Here is a 16,284-nt window from a genome sequence, read left to right as displayed (position 1 = left end):
ACAATATTTGTTTAGTTAGGGCCATGCAGCAGTTTCATGCAGCCCTGCTGGGAAGAGAATTTGCAAGATGAGGACACATAATTTCACCCGCTTGTTATGAGAATAGGGAAAAAAAGCGCCAGTCTGGCGCGAGTTGGAGTGGAAACTTTAGAGAATATGACATTTTAGGAATGAAATGGAACAGCTGGAGTTTTTTTTCTGTTGGCAGCTATTTTAAAATTTGAAGGCTACCACAAGAGAGGGGGAAATTACTGTAAAACACTTTTTCAGCTTCAGAAAAGAACCCTCTTGTCAAAACCTCTATTGTATATTGCTCACTTTCAGAATTGGTCATAATCATAATATGCAGCACAAAATACGAATGCTTGGATTCATTGCTAACATGTAATTTTGTATAAGCACCATAAACCCAAAATCTCAGTCATTTGTTATGAATCGGAGTTAATCCACAGTTACATAATAGCTTGGATCAGTCATAGAAGATTTTCCTAATTGCTCTTTTGGGTTTTCCTCTCTACCTGCAGCAACTGAAGCCTCGAAGGCAAAGGTAAATGAAAAAAAAAAAAAAAAAAAAAACAGGTCTAGGCAAGATCTGACATCAGAAGTATCAGCCAGCAACAGTGATGACTGGGGTCAGACCCACCTACCTGTTCTGTGAAGAGAAAAGAGATAAGTGCTAAGAATTGTGTGATTCATCTTTCAAAAGAGAAGATTGATGGCTGGGTAACTTGAGACGTGAGGTCAAAAGGTGACACATGCCTGTATGGATCTTTGAGTCAGGGCTATTATCATTTGGAACTTGGGTGCTGGCGGTTAAAGCAGTTCACAGTCATAAAGAATTTCTCAAGCATGTATGTATTGGAAGGTCAAACTCCGCCAAAAACATAACTATAAAATTAAAAAGATATACAAATAACAGATCTTTTTCACTAGCAGCTGACAGTCCTTAACTTTTACTTATAGACTGCCTTACCTGTTAATTCTACTGAGGACAGCAAAGAAAAGAAGTAAAGAAAGTTCTGATATATATATATATATATATATATATATATATATATATATATATATGTATGTGTGTGTGTGTGTGTGTGTTTTTACTCACCTCAATCCATCTCTGCGCCTCCGAGTAGGCTTCCTCGCAGCTGACTGAAGACTGCTCACGCCACTCCATCATAAGAACTTATTATCCGAGCTTCACCGGCGGGTAAAGTCCTAGCAGCCCGCATATAAAAGGTCCACATAAATGTGAGCCAGCTGAAGCAAGCAAACTCGATCAACCTACATAAAAGTGCACACAGGTGAACTCTCAGTCATTCATCAAATATGCCTCCTATTGTTCTTTCCCACCTGCTCATTCGTAAATGAATGCAAGGTGTAACAGTGTGCATCATCTTGCGACTGCTTACCTTTTCTTTCATCCGACACACCTGTGCTTTGTGTCCTTTTGGCAGCGGGTTTACACACTCCACCTTTTTTACGCAGCGATTGAGTGTTTGAAGACGCGCTGAGCTCACCTCTTGCAGCACTCACACGAAAGACAGTTTTTCACCTCAAGTTTTAGAGCTGCATGAGTTAGAGTCTGCAGCGGGAGTGTCTCCAAACCCGGGTCCGGGGACCACCCACAGGTCCTTGAGCGGATTCCAGTTGAAACACACGGTTGAATTCGCTGTTAGCCCCCCCAAGAAAGGTATTTGGACTCCTGGTTTGGGCCAGATGCACGTTAGTGTAAGTGTATACTGAGGTAAGCCATTAAATTCTGTCGGACTACAAATATCCTGAAAGAAAATGTGAGGTCGGTTGACGTCTGGTCTCCAAACACAAAAATGTTGCGGGAAAAAAAAACTTTGAGTCTATGGATAAAACTTATGTAATTGCAGGAGTTCGGCGCTACCTTTAAAATAACGTTCTTTTCCTGCACCACCGCCAAGCGGTGATTAAGGGGTATTCCAAGACCTGAGCACATGCTTTACTCGAGGGTTTCAAACTTCATTGCGAAACAACAGCATGCCGATCCATTAAAATGAGTGGGATTTGGTTTGCAACTTTTAGAACAACTTACTGATTACATTTCAATCAACTGGGCTTTTTTGTTTTTGGAACTTGTAGGGAAGAGGCTATGTGCTACAACATTATCTGCAGTTCTGTGAAAAATGAAGCATGAGTCAGTAGCTTGTAGAACCACCTTTAGTAGCAATAATTTGATGTGATCAGTTTCTGTATAATTCATTGGAGTTTTCCCCCACTCTCCTTTACAACCATGTAGAATATTTGGTATAAAAGAAATTTCATGGTCAATTCAATGACTTGGAAAATACCAGGTCCTATAGCAAAACAAGTCCTCCATCACCGTGCTGACAGTTTGTATGAGGCATCTGCTGATGTGCTGTTTGGTTTTCAAGAAATATCGGGTTATTTTGGTCTCATATGTCCAAAAAACACTGTTCCAAGTCTTGTTTTGTTCAGGTGTAAATCATTCTGCCATGCTCATTTTAGAGATATGAGACATCCTTATCTCCTGGAAACCCTTTCAAGCAACCAATATTTGTTCAGTCTTTTTTTAATCATACTGTCACAGTTAAACATATAGGGGGTTTATTGCATTTTCTCTAAGCATTGCACAGCCTAACCTTGAGGTGAATTTGCTGGGATGTCCACTTCTGGGAAGATTGTGGTATTGTGTTAACACATACCTAAATTCTCCAGACCAGCAAACTGCCAAAACTTCTGCATTTATAAAGACACTCACTCTTTCTAATAATAAATGAATAAGTGCATTTGATTAGCAGCACCTGGCTGCTATGACCCCTATGGAAGTTTTAAGTGGTTACTTTGCTTTTCAATGGACTTTATGGAGTCCTGTAAAAACTCCTTTTTTCAGGATGAAGGTAAAAAGCTAATGGTTTTGCAACAGGAAAAAGTATCCACAAAAGAAGAGCTTAATAAATTTTTCATTTATTTGACATATTTCTTATTACAAAAATCTAGGCATCTTCCACACAGATTTCCAGCTGTATAGTCTGCGTGTTTAGTGAGCCTCACTTCAACATCATTACTGCATCCAACAACATTAGGCCTATTTTCCCCCCTCAAAGCTATGAGTGATATAGCTTGCAAATGTGTTTCTTCAGCTTGTGTTGAGCATGTGATTAGACATCTCATTTAAAACAAATCACTACATACAGTATGTGTCATTGAAGTCTGAGTAAAAAAAGTTAACTTTCCTCAGTGATGTAGAAATTTTTAACATTTCCTTCTTCACTAAAAGGCCAAAAATTAAGTAAACAAACCGTAGTGCAATGTCGAGACCATACAGCTAATACCTGTATGACATTTAGAGATGTCAGCAGAGGCGAGCTGGAAAATTCAGATCTCAGTGAGAAATACCTTTATTGACAAGCAGCACTCTGTTTGCTTTAGAATTAATTTAACAACTATGTAGAACACAAGGGGAAATTACTTTACAAGGATATCCCTGACATTTTATTTTCTTCACACATCGACTTGCTATAGCATTTTGAAAGAAAAATTAAATAAAGTCAGCACTTCAGAATGTTTGGCAGTAATGTTGTCTTTGTTTTCTAGGGTCAGAGAAAAACAGAGTAGTTTCCTCAGTATGAATCTTTGGAGAGGGCAATGATGGTGAAACGAACCTCCTGAGGGTCGCGAGCCATAAAGACTTTGCAAACCTCTATAGCATCCTAGAAAAAGGAAGACAATGATTGAATGTAGGCAAGCTTATGGCAGTATTATTAAGACCATCTCAGTTTTATTTGGTTGTCTCACCTCAAGGAAAGTATCCTCTGAGGTTTTTCCATGGGCAATAGGGAAAGGCTTACGGCCATCTAGGTATTGGAAGAAAAAGTTAATCATGTAGGTTTAACAAAAATGTGCTTCCAGTCTTCTAGTACTAAATGTTGTAATGATTGTAATGACCATCAACAATGTGACAAATTCTACCAAATATTTTCTATAAGCGCACTTTTGCTTTGCGGCTAACTCACCCAGTTCATATAAGTGCCCTCCAACATTCACAAAAGCTATAAAATGCAGATTCACTTTCTCGTCTAAACTTGGGGCCTACAACAGACAAGAAGCAAATGTTAAAGTGCATTAAGTTCAACACAAAGCATGCAAAAAAAAACTTGAGATAACACAGAGTTAAAAATCAAAAAGACACCTCAGTCTGTCCTTCCTGCGCACTGGATTCATGTGTAACACGTATACTCTGGAAGAGAAAACAGGAAAACAGGCTGAATGTTTCCTCTGTTGTATATTTCAGGGTCATTTGAATGATGCACATTTTTGCATTGATCTTGTTATGGTTTCCTTTTTCCTGGTTTGTGAAATAATTTTTTATGACTTTGTACTATTACACTGCAAAAGCGGTAGCAAGCACAAGTATGACAATGCCCTCTTGTGACAAGTTGGTTACACAATTCTTAGTACTGTCCTTCACACGTGATGAAAACTTTGTCACCCTGTTCTTAATAAAGATACTTTTCCAACCTCGTCTTTTTCCAGGAAGGTTGCCCTTTCCTCCGGGGTCATTTTAGATGTTTGTTCAAGAAATTTCTTAAGAGGAGAATCAGGTTCTGAAAGAAAGAAAAACACTTAATAGAACCTAAAAAAACTGACTTAAAGCAAACACAAAATTAGATTTATACTCAGTGACGTCTTTATTAGGTACACCTGTATAATGGAGTGAAATGAGATAATGAGAGAAGTCAACTTCAACATGCCCATAAACTCAACAACCACTCTGATACGCACGGCTGTTCAATTGCTCATTAACACAAATATTTAAGCAGCAACTCAGTGCATTTAACCATGCAGACATGGTCAGGACAACCTGCTGAAGTTCAAACAACGCATCAGAACAAATGTGACATGGCTGCTGTTGAGGTTTTCACAGACTGCTGATCTATTAGGATTTTCAAAGAAAAACATCTCTAGGGTTTACAGAGATCACATGGTAAGGTCAGAATTTGTTGTAAACAACATAAGAGAATGGATCCATCCAAGCTGGTGATGTAATGGTGTGGGTGATATAACCTTGGCACTCTTTGGGCCACTTTGTACCAACTATGTATCATTTAAACACCACAGCTACCTGAGTATTGTTGCTAACCATGCCCATCCCTTAATGACTACAATGTGCCCATCTTCTGATTGCTGCTTTCAGCAGGATAACAGACCGTGTCACGAGGCTCAAATCATCAAACATGTCAATGAATTAACTGTACTCAAATGACATCAATGACAGTGACATCACAGTCACCAGGTAAATATTATCAATGTAACTAAAGATAATGCAGCACTTGATCCTTTTATTGATGTCACACAGATACATACAGGTCATTTCCTAAAAAAGGGAAATGAACTATTAACATTCTATTACATGTATGTGATTATTACAGATGTAATTCATATTTCAGAGTAGTAATTGTAAATTACTTCGTGTAATCAAGATGAGAGACCATGGCTATAAAAGCGAAGGTGGATTTGGGAAGCCTGTCGCAGCCATGTCCTGTCCGTATACGCGACCAACCCATTGCGGAAGGTGCAAGATTGATAAGGAGAGTCCTCAGAATTCAGCGTATATTGCGGGACAGACAGGATCCTTTAGCTCAGCGCGACAGTGTGCTCATAGAGAGATATCGATATTCCCGTGAGGGTATTATTTACTTAACCAACTTGTTGACGAGGGGGTGCAGGACCACCACCTGTCTTTTTTTCCTCTGCCCTTTTCTTGGTTGCTGTTATGAACAAACTAACAGAGTATTACAGGCCAGTATTACCTTGCCAAGAGACGCAAAGCAATCTAAGAGATAAATATTACCATTCTGTAGAATACTCCTGTATTCCACTTTTACTTGTTCCCATGTTCTTGTGGGTCCTGTTGTGGCTCTAATGTGAAAGGGGATATAATATAACATATTATAATATAATATAATGCCATATGATATTGGACAATATAGTGTCATATGATAGATCTACCCTACCGCCTACTGGTGTTGGCCAGAGGGGCCGATGGCGCGATATGGCAGCCTGGCTACAACCGTAGCTGCCTCCACCAGTGTGTGAATGTGGGAGTGAATGAATAGTGGTATCGTAAAGCGCTTTGGGTGCCTTGGAAAGCGCTATATAAATCCAATCCATTATTATTATTATTAAATTACCTACGAGTTTGATTTGTCAGCAACTTTCTGCCAGCCCTCTCTCCTTGCTTTTGCAGCCTTTGCAGTGTTCTCTTGCGTTTTAATTAAACTCTGAAACTCCTGGTCTCAATCCGATAGTGAACATTTAGAACAGGAGACTGGTTTAATGGACATACCATTGACAAATGTGCAGCAACTGTTTGATGCCATCACATCAACGTGGATCAAAATAGCTGAGAAATGTTTCCAGCAACTTTTTGAATCTGTGCTATAAAGAATTAAGTCATTTCCAAAGGCAAAATGGATCCAATCTGGCACTAGCAAGATACCTAATAAGTAGCTGCTGAATGGATTTTGACACTGACATACAGGTGTATAAGTTGTTATAGGTTTTGTACCAAGGTCATTTGGTTTATTATTTGGGCACGCTGGATAGTGTTGATGGTGTTTCTAATATTCTGCCGCTCTTATGCATGTAACAGGCACCTAGCAACACCAACTTCACTGATATACACGCATAGGGTCTTGCACATTAGTTCATCAAAAACCAAACAAGATAGATGGCTATAGAAAAAAAAAAAAACTGTCTAAATAAAGCTAAATGATCATTAAAGTAACCTCAATAAAAAATATAATGAAAACTCACCAAATTCCAGATGTGCCTGGTTGTTTGCCACAGCGTGAATTAATCCTATTGTTCCACAAGCGTTTCCAATAGTTTGCTTAATGAAGTAGATGTCTGGAGAAACCTGAGGCTGATCTTTGAGCTTCTCCTCCTCTTCTTGTTTAAATGCCTCATACTAGACAGACATGACAGATGAGAGAAAATCAGTTTAACAGTGTTTCCTAACCAGATGTAAAGTTGACATATGGATAATGAAAATACGTGACTTATAACAGGTACCTTCTCTGTCACTGGAAAGAGGAGTAGCACCGCACACACTGGTCTTGGTACCATGCTGAGAAGCTCCGGATCCAATCCATACACATCCCCAAACTGCCAGGTTGGCTTCATACCCAGACAGCTAACAAACTACACACAAGCGGAGTGCAAATTCATGCAGATCAAAATAAACTTAGACATTTTAAATCTAAAATAAATACAATAGCTGGCTCCTAATTACCATCTGAAAATTAGATTTCTACCTAAAAGGATATGTTTCTGTAACATTCGACTTTTGACAATTCAATGTAATTTAACTGGTATAGAATTAAACATTATGCCATTGTATGTCAGGAATTTAAACTTGAAAACTAAAACTGTTAATAGAATAGCAACATAATAAGAAGCACTTTTTACAGTAACACCGTTTTCAGGAAAGTATTTTTGACACTTTGTGGAGAAAATACAAATTTCCTTCATTATTTATTTCAACCAAACACTCAATTGCTAAATGACACCTTCTGCAGCTAAAACAGTCAGTCTATCAGCAAAAAACTAAAAAAGTGATAAATAAAAAAAAGAGTTGCCTTCATGAAGTGTATAATGTTTAATATTTGGTGAAAAATTATTTAGAAGGATGATGATTCGTGCTTGGAGGATGCAGTTGCGATTCTGTTTGATGTTTGTATTAAACAAGTGTTAAGAACAATTTAAAAATAGTTTTTTGGTTACCCCCCCCAAACAAACAAACAAACTACAGTATCCTACAATATCAGAGTTCACTCAAAATCTCGACTACAAACCGGTAATCCATTACTATATCATCTGCGTCTATGCGCCCAAAATTTGATTTATTTTCATATTCACGCCCACTTTTGAGTAGTTACACACTTGAACGACATTAATTAATCTGTATCAATAAAACACCATTTAATTTATGCTACATAATACTCTTAGCTGTAGGAACCTGTGCAATAAAGTGTAACGTAATCATCTAGTGTGCGTCCTGCGAATGACATCAAACACACCGCACTATCTGCAGACTGAAACAGCTGGAAAGTTGGATGAAAAGTATGAGGAAAATGACTGAACGTCTTAAAATTAGAAGCAGGGCAAGTTGACAAAACTTTAAATTTATCAGATTTCTTCACTCTTGTTTCCTGTCAGTCTGTTTACATGACATTATTACATCATATTATGTAATATGAACCTTTTAACAATAACATTAGGTGCAACACCGCTGCTGAGTAGGCCTTGCATCTCTCCGAACCGGTTTGGTTATTTGCTTTGACTACTCTATCGTGTTTTACGGAAAATATAAAAAGAAAACACTTACTTTAGTCATGACCTGAAATGAGAAGACACAAATGGAAAACGTTAATGAAAATGTTGTTGGGTTAGCAAAGCGGCGACAACGGCTTTAGCTTTTGTTCTCTCTGATAGCTTCAAGTTAGCTGCCTTTCACATGTTTGAGAATGAATAACTTCGATAAAACAACATGTTCTGAAGGAAACCAGGAAAACATACTTCTGGATTTGACTCAAGAGGCAGCCAACGTGGGGAATCCATTGTGAAGCACAACTAAGTGATGTTTTCCCGTTAGAGTAGTGCTGAGTCCGATTTACAATCAAATCTGTTTGACAGCTGCGATTCGCTTCCGCGTCTGGAGGGCGCACGTTGTGTGATCCGCGGGGGTGACTTGACTTTATCAATAAACCATAACTACCCAAAGAAAATGCCCAAAAGACTCGATAAGGCATGCGACATATATGGATGCATTAACATGTTTATTATAAATCGTTTAAATATGATTCTGTATACACAAAATGAACATTAAAGTATGGTAATCCCACCATCTTCAGCCTCGGTGGACTATTCCAGGGCTATGGGCGGAGCTTAGATAAAGGCATTTTTGCGCTCAGGGATGGACGATGTTTAAGTATATTCCCCGATATACCATCTAACTGACATAATATGACACTGGTCATTGTTTTTCTTAATGATCTAACCACCATAATAATATTAATAAAAATAATGAACAACAAGAACCACACTCAATTAAATTATTTCATTTTTAAATTATTAATCTAAGTGTTATTTTTACCAGTAGGGGGCGTTGTTGGCCATAAATTCAATCGCTAAAGAAAACGACAACAAAACAGAAAGAACAAAAATATTTTTCTTTATGTGGTTATAGTTAGTCAACAAGGTTTCATAACATACCTTTCAATATTGATTCATAACACTTTGGTGGTATACCTTCATCGTCTTATTTTTTGTGAATTATGCCAAAACTGAAACCATCATGTGAGGAAAACAATTGTTTGTTGGATGTATTTCTAGATTTTTTTTTAAGTAGGTAGTAAGTTTTTATTAATGTATATTATTGTTGTATTATTGTTTTTATTAGTAGTATTTTATTCAGTAATCTTTTGCTAAAGTGTTTAACTGACTGTAATTACATGGTAATGACTGTGTGTTATAAGCTTAGTGGTCTGATGATGTATTTTTGTTTTTCTCTGACCCTATACTTTCTCCTAGTCCCTCATCTGAACTATTTGGCAGGGATTCAAAACAGCTGTTCATCAACCTCGAGAGTGCTGAAGAGGCTTATTGAACTTAAGGGGATCAATAAATCAGAGACCTAGGCAGCAAATCATCAAGACATCATGATTAAACTGGTGAGTGTGTAAGACTTCGGTTTGTTGAAGCTTTCAACCCTTTAGTTTGATTTATTGATATTGTACTAAGAAATACAATACTCTGCAAAAAAGCCTTGAGCCACCACTTACTTTTTCATATTTTGCTTCCAATGAGCCAGACTTTGGTGTAATTTTTAAGTGCTTTTGAGCCATAGTTCTCCAGGCTTTTTTTGGACATGGGCTGCTTTATGAATTATTTTCAGTCCAGTCCTTGTACACTGACCATTTTCAGAGGAGTGATGGTTTGTTAAGCCACTTAAACAGATTCATTTTTTGTTGTTGTACATACACAATGACAATAAAGCACTATTCTATCCACCACCAGATGAACAATATCTGAAAGTCATGTCCTTAATAAATAGGAAAAAAATCCAGAGAAGACTTGACATAGGACCTGGGAGATGCATTTGGCCCTTCAGTTGATCCATCTACTCTTTGCAGATCCCTCATGAGAAATGATCTCAGAGAAAGAGTGGCTGTCAAAAACAATTTATAAGAAAGAGAATCAGAGAGAAAAGACAGAGGGATACCAAACTACACAAGAACGGCACAGAGTGGCAACAGGTCTTATAAGGTGATGAATCCAAATTTGAACTGCTGTGTTCAAATCTTTGTCGTTATGTATGGATGAGGTCAAGAGAGAGGCATCAATACCCACACTGTGAGGTTAAAACATTATAGTTTGGGCCTGCCTTTCATCAACTGGTGATGGGAATATTGTCAAAATCGATGAAATTATGAACACAGAAAAGTACCATCAGATTTTACATTACACTCTGGAAAGCATCTGACTGCCACCAGCTTAATTGTTTTGCATGACCATGATCCTGAATACACTGCCATTGCAGTAAAAGTGTACCTGGATAGAAAAACATACAAATACCACTATCAGTCATAGACTAGCCCCTGTAGCGCCCAGACCTCAACATTATTGAAGCAGTGTAGGTACACCTTGGCAACATGCAAAGCCTAAAGAACTATTCCTACAGACTACTTTAAGAAATGACAAGAAAATGCATGTAACAGAAGTGATTATACCAAATATTGAATTTCAGATGTGGTAGAATTGTGCATAGCTGTTCAAAACTTCAAAGACTTTTCTCATGAGTTCATTGAAATAAGTTCATTTTAACTTTTGTACTCAAATGAATGAATGAATTCTTAATGGATAAACTTCAGTAGAATAGTACTGAAGACAACTGGATATTTATTAGGGTGTTCAGTTAAAAAAATGAGCAAACATGTTTTTAATAGGCTATTGTGCAGGGGGGGAGAGGAGGACAGAAATCTGTCACAGATATACAACTATATTGACGATAAATCAGAGATTTAACCTAGCAGAGCTTTAAATTAGACCAGCCACTTTGACAGATTTTTTTTTTTTACCACTTATCTAGTTCTCTTGAAATCAGTGATTGAGGACTAGAAATAATATTGATTGGTCATTTCCCCAAATAAAATCCTGACCATTTAGAGTCAATGAGCCACCTCTCCGGCTGACTCTGCAAAAGACTAGAACAATAAATATCTGCTACAGCAGATGGCGCTATGCACCGTTTACAGTGATTTTCTATAAGCTAATAAAACCAAAGAAGAAGACTTTTTTTTTTTTTAAGGAAGGAGCATTAATGAACAGAATTGACGTAGAATAGATGGTTAGTTGATCTAAGAAGCCGATTTATTCATAACTACTATTTTTTGTAAATAATACAATAATTACGTTAAACGTTTTCTGAAATTTCCAAGGCAATCTGTTCGGTGGTCAAATTTAGCGAGAAAGTCGCTAATTTGGCTGCGCTAATACCGTGGTCAAACCCAGAGCCTGACAGAGAGGATGCCAGCAGCAGAGGAGTCATATGGTGGGTTCGCATTACTCCACTTCAGTAGAATGTTGTTTAAATGGCAATTAAGAAGAATAGATTAGGCTTTCACCCAGGAAATATGTGCTAATTTAGCCACTGCATAGCATTAACTTAACACCGTTGTAACCACAGAGACTTCCTGTCGCTGCCTTTCCCCCACTTATATTTGACTCCAGCATCTGACTCCTAATGCTTAAAAGCCCTTAACCCCTTTTTAATGAATGCTACTTTAACATACATGCAGAAATACACAAATGTTTACAGCTCAATAATAAAGCCAAAATAAGATGTTTTAAAAGCTAAATGAACCTTGCCCTCTTGTATTAGTTATTACATGTATTATTATTATTATTTTATCCTTGTTTACCCACTGTTATTTGACAAATCACTATGCAAGGTTCTTCAGGTAAGGCCTATACTATATACTATCTTATTTACTATATTTACATAATTTATATCATCATGCTATTGCAGTTGTGATTGCCTGCTCTTGGGAAAGAAAGAACACAAAAAGCATTAAGAAGACACTCTTGGGAAAAGAAAGAAAACAAAAAGCATTAAGAAGACACAAGTACTATCATTAGACTCCCATGATGCCTGTGACTGCATTAAAAAGAAGTATGGAAAACCTTGTGATAAATAAATTGTTTCACTTCTGTATTCAAGGCGTCAACAAAGTTGTGGACAACATATGCAGGATTTCTCCAGATCTGTTAGCAGATGTGGTGAGTGTATCTGTCCTTGGTTGTGTATGTTACTATACGGGTGGAAAAAAGTGGCAGCTAGGAAAACAGAGTAGACTTAAATAGTATTTACAGTGACAGCTGCAGACAACCCTCCTTCTGCAACTCTCCCCATTTCCGTTCTGGGTCTTTCCCATTACTTGAGCATCACGTACAGCTACTTGTAAATATAAGTCTTTTATTTAAATTGTTTTGGGGCTGTTTCATTAGTTTCACTGCCACAGGCTCAGACTGTATTATGAAACTCCGATAACTTAAACAGTTGTGCAACTTCAAAACACTGCCTTTATAACTCGCTACTGGAGGATGTTATTGTTGACCAAAATAGCGCTCATTTCAGGGCTATTAGCAACCACTGTGCACAAGTACCATAGGATGTGGTGTAGCTGTGGAGGCTATGCTGCAGTTCTGATAGCTAATCTTCAATAATCTCCACAGTGTCAGCACGTACTGACTTATCTTCAAGGGCAGAAGAGAGGAGTAGATTCAGCTGAAATTTCTGATGTGAGTCACCCTTTCTTTAGAATACATTTGACTTATAATAACCTATCCTCCCAAATTCCTCTTTTGAGACCTTTTCTGGGTTTTTTTTTTTTGTTTGTTTTTTTTGTGGGCAGAGATTTCAGAGAGCTGAAGTGAGGCTTGATCATGAAGCTCTGCAGGACATGATCAGATTTCTCTTGCTAACATTCCGGTATTTTCCCCCACATTTCTTTTAAATTTTTTATAAAGTATGTAGTTTCTGAATTTGATAACTGTGCCTTCCATGTTCCATACATTTGTTTCTTACATAGCACACTTAAAAAGGCCAAATTATACATAAAGTAGGATGTTGTCCTACTATAGGCTGTGATAGTAGTGTTTTTTTTTGCTAGGTCAGCTGGAAAGAGCAACATCTCTGGGGATGAACTTGTGTCAAAGCTGGAAGAAGGCTCTACCAAGTGGACCAAAGCTTCCCTTCAGGTCTTGCATAAGTTGTGGAGTGAACATGGTGTGTCAGTCCACACTCAACAAGAGGCCCAGGCCATGCTCAGCATCGGTCAGGTTTGTCCAAGTTTAATGAAATAAAGTATATATATTCTGCCCCCCCTGAACATATAACTTCTCGTTTTCTCCTCTTCTCTTTCAAAACTGATGGAACTTTGTTTTGCCTTAGTTGGTGGACATGCAGTGGAAGCTTGGCATGGCAGTGAGCTCAGACACCTGTCGATCTCTCAACTCCCCATTTGTGTGTCTGCTGCTGAAGATTGTTGAGCCTTCAGGACAAATCTGTCAGAGGTCTTTTGAGATGACCATCCCACAGTTCCAGGTTTTGTATTTTTTTTTTCATGTGAATGTAGTGTTGTTGGTGTTATTTATTCATGATATTTTATCCCTCTCCTACTTCTTCTTTCTGCAGAACTTCTACAAACAGTTCAAGGAGATGGCAGCTGTTATGGAGACTGTATGATTGTTAGCACACCTAAGTGCTTGTTACAGTTATACCAGGTTTATGTGCAACTAACGGAAGAAACTTTGACATAAGTGTTTATTTGCTGGTTGTCTCAAAACACCAACTCTCAGTTTTGTGCTTGTATTTTTCCACAGATTGCGCAACCTCCCACTTGATAATACTTTTAGGATGTCTAGCCTTGGGTTAGCTTAGAGTTATGCATTATATATTTAAAATGCTAAGCCAGCAAAATCTGACTAATATATGTGTTGCCAAATGTGTGTGATGTGATTCAGTCTGTAATAAATTTCAGTTTGCCTGTGAGTGTGTATGTTTACACTAAACTACCCCCCACCCCAGAAATGAAAACAATACAGTGACCTAATCTGTTATATTTTTGTCAGGGGTAGGAGACTGTAGTAGCGCACTATACAGCAAATTACATACTAATATATATTCAAATAATATTACATGTAATATTGATTTGTCTTTTTGTAGAGCATGTGATGTAAAGTGGTCCAACTTTTTAATTGTTGCGGTTGTCTTAGAAGTCCATAACACATTTTTGCCACTACTTTACTTTGACTCTACAGCTCAAAGGGAAATAATGTCTTTAACCAAGGCTTTTAAAAATAGATTCAGTGGTTAATTTTCTCACTAATATTTTACCTGTTTTTGGAAGCCTGCAAAAGACAACAATTTAATACATTTTACAAAAGTAAATTTATGCAAACCATAGCAAATCAAGATCAAATAGATGCTCTTAAAATGAACACATCATTACTGGTTATTAGTTACACCTTTTTAGTACTGGTTAGACCACTGGTTAGACCACCTTTTCCCTTAGGAATGTTGAATCCATTCCTCATGGCATGGATTCAACAAGGTGCTGGAAATATTCCCTAGTGATTTCGGTCCATGTTAGCATCACACAGTTGCTGCAGATTTGCCAGCTGTGTATCCATGAGGCCAACTTCCTGTCCACCACATTCCAAGGGTGCTTTATTAGATTGTGATCTGGTGACTTGTGGAGGCCATTTGAGTGCAGTGAACCCACTGACATGTTCAAGAAACCAGTTTGAGATGGTTTGAACTTAATGACATGTCACGTTATCTTGCTGGAATCAGCCATCAGAAGAGGCATACACTGTTGTCATAAAGGGATGGACATGGTTACAGTACAATACTCGGGTTGGTTAAGGTGCTTAAATGATATTCAGTTGGTAATAAAGGGCCTCAAGTATACAAAAAAATATTACCCACATCATTGCAACACCAACTTGAATCCGTGATACAAAGTAGGATGAATCCATACCTTCATGTTGTTTATCCCAAATTCTGACCCCACCATCTCAATGTAAAAGCAGAAATCCATGTGAATTGTAGGCTCAGTTTCCTGATCTTAGCTGACAAGAGTGGCACCTGGTGTGGTCTTCTGCTCAGAGTTTTTCTTCTACATACCTGGGTTGTAATGAGTTGTTATTTAAGTAACTGTTGCCTTCCTATCAAGCTTGGTCCCCCCCAAATACAACAGCTGCTCATTAGATGTTTTCTCTGTTTCAGATCATTCTCTGTAAACCTTAGAAACAGTTGTGTTGGAAAATCCCTGTATATCAGCAATTTCTGAAAGACCAGTCAGACCAGCCTGTCTGGCACCAACAAGCATGCCACAGTAAAAGTCACTTAAATCCCTGTTTTCCTCCATTCCGACGCTCAGTTTGAAATTCAGCAGGCCATCTTGACCATGTCTACGTGCCTATTTTGTTGCCGTCTGTTTGATTAGATATTTGTATTAACAAGCAGATGAACAGGTGTACCTTGAAAATTGTGAACGTGCATAGCAGCTTCATCTTCCATCCCTCCTAATAATCTCATGACCCATGAGATTCTTCAGGTGACCCTGTGGAGGGAGTTCGACCCCTACTTTGGGAACCACTAGACTAAAATATCTAGCAACTACCAAGCCTGGACCAGCTATTTGTGGACCGATGGGTGGGCATAAACAATCGAACAGCTTCTGATAACGTTTGTAGAGAGTGAGAACTTTTACATTTTTAAAAAACTATTTTGAATAATTAAGCATTTTAGACTGCTGCTTCAGTCAGTATGAACACCCACCATTGCAGTGGTGCAGTAAGTAATAATTGGAGTTAAGAATTAACTGTTATTTGAATGAATATTTCAACTTTTACAAGTGAGCCATTACACACTTCTTATTAGTAGACAATGAAATCCTACAAACTGGTTCAAGAACTCACAAAAAAGAAATAAAACTTACATTTTGGTATGCTTTTATGGTAAAGTAGTAGTTTTAGAAGTAACGTTTGATCCCTGGGCCTTCAAAGATACTATAAAATGATTATGCAGTCCTTAGATTTCAAGATATTTCAAGATAATTTAACTGTGACGCACTGCAGTCTATGGATTCTGAATGTTATTTGCAATCGAATCCAATTAAAGTACAACTTTAACTTTATACCAACTGACAATGGTATTCAGTGAGG

At 37.8% G+C, this 16,284-nt stretch overlaps 3 protein-coding genes and 1 long non-coding RNA gene across 11 annotated transcripts in view; 2 read left to right on the top strand and 2 right to left on the bottom strand.

The window, feature by feature from the left end:
* Positions 1-1,491, bottom strand: part of lmo7a (LIM domain 7a) — a 48,207-nt gene extending 46,716 nt beyond the window's left edge. For 3 of the 8 annotated variants that reach the window (XM_026145756.1, XM_026145755.1, XM_026145758.1), the window contains exons 1-2: positions 1,407-1,488; positions 1,103-1,278 (exon numbers count right to left, since the gene is read on the bottom strand). In XM_026145756.1, the coding sequence (XP_026001541.1) occupies positions 1,103-1,174 (72 nt within the window). In that variant the 5' untranslated portion in view covers positions 1,175-1,278; positions 1,407-1,488. Of the gene's footprint in view, positions 1-1,102; positions 1,279-1,406 lie in introns of all 8 variants that reach the window. The other 5 variants (XM_026145757.1, XM_026145754.1, XM_026145760.1 and 2 more) reach the window with 4 other exon arrangements.
* A 188-nt stretch (positions 1,492-1,679) lies between these two features.
* Positions 1,680-10,286, top strand: LOC113008391 (uncharacterized). The gene is made up of 3 exons (XR_003270014.1): positions 1,680-1,741; positions 9,583-9,722; positions 10,185-10,286. It is a non-coding gene; the product is annotated as an uncharacterized LOC113008391 (long non-coding RNA).
* Positions 2,933-8,705, bottom strand: uchl3 (ubiquitin carboxyl-terminal esterase L3 (ubiquitin thiolesterase)). The gene is made up of 9 exons (XM_026145762.1): positions 8,569-8,705; positions 8,378-8,389; positions 7,063-7,191; positions 6,805-6,958; positions 4,507-4,592; positions 4,178-4,225; positions 4,002-4,077; positions 3,784-3,842; positions 2,933-3,698 (listed from the first exon to the last, which is right to left on the bottom strand). Exons 1-9 carry the CDS (start codon positions 8,608-8,610, stop codon positions 3,609-3,611), a joined length of 696 nt encoding a protein of 231 aa, XP_026001547.1. The 5' UTR covers positions 8,611-8,705; the 3' UTR covers positions 2,933-3,608.
* Positions 10,287-11,327: 1,041 nt separating the features above from the next.
* Positions 11,328-14,104, top strand: commd6 (COMM domain containing 6). Its single transcript, XM_026145763.1, has 8 exons — positions 11,328-11,398; positions 11,490-11,602; positions 12,272-12,330; positions 12,787-12,852; positions 12,966-13,042; positions 13,224-13,392; positions 13,505-13,657; positions 13,748-14,104. Exons 2-8 carry the CDS (start codon positions 11,578-11,580, stop codon positions 13,796-13,798), a joined length of 600 nt encoding a protein of 199 aa, XP_026001548.1. The 5' UTR covers positions 11,328-11,398; positions 11,490-11,577; the 3' UTR covers positions 13,799-14,104.
* The last annotated feature ends 2,180 nt before the right edge of the window (positions 14,105-16,284 follow it).

This window comes from Astatotilapia calliptera, chromosome 16 (assembly GCF_900246225.1).
Source record: "Astatotilapia calliptera chromosome 16, fAstCal1.2, whole genome shotgun sequence".
NCBI classification, from domain to species: Eukaryota; Metazoa; Chordata; class Actinopteri; order Cichliformes; family Cichlidae; genus Astatotilapia; species Astatotilapia calliptera.
This window is presented reverse-complemented; position numbering and strand designations above follow the sequence as displayed.

Excerpts from the sequence above, each read along its gene's own strand:
- uchl3 (XM_026145762.1), bottom strand. The coding sequence starts at position 8,610 with ATGGATTCCCCACGTTGGCTGCCTCTTGAGTCAAATCCAGAA. Across the intron at positions 3,843-4,001 it reads AGGGCACTTATATGAACTGG|ATGGCCGTAAGCCTTTCCCT; the intron begins GTGAGTTAGCCG and ends TCCAATACCTAG. Across the intron at positions 3,699-3,783 it reads CAGAGGATACTTTCCTTGAG|GATGCTATAGAGGTTTGCAA; the intron begins GTGAGACAACCA and ends TCCTTTTTCTAG.
- commd6 (XM_026145763.1), top strand. The coding sequence starts at position 11,578 with ATGCCAGCAGCAGAGGAGTCATATG. Across the intron at positions 11,603-12,271 it reads AGCAGCAGAGGAGTCATATG|GCGTCAACAAAGTTGTGGAC; the intron begins GTGGGTTCGCAT and ends TCTGTATTCAAG. Across the intron at positions 13,658-13,747 it reads TGACCATCCCACAGTTCCAG|AACTTCTACAAACAGTTCAA; the intron begins GTTTTGTATTTT and ends TTCTTTCTGCAG.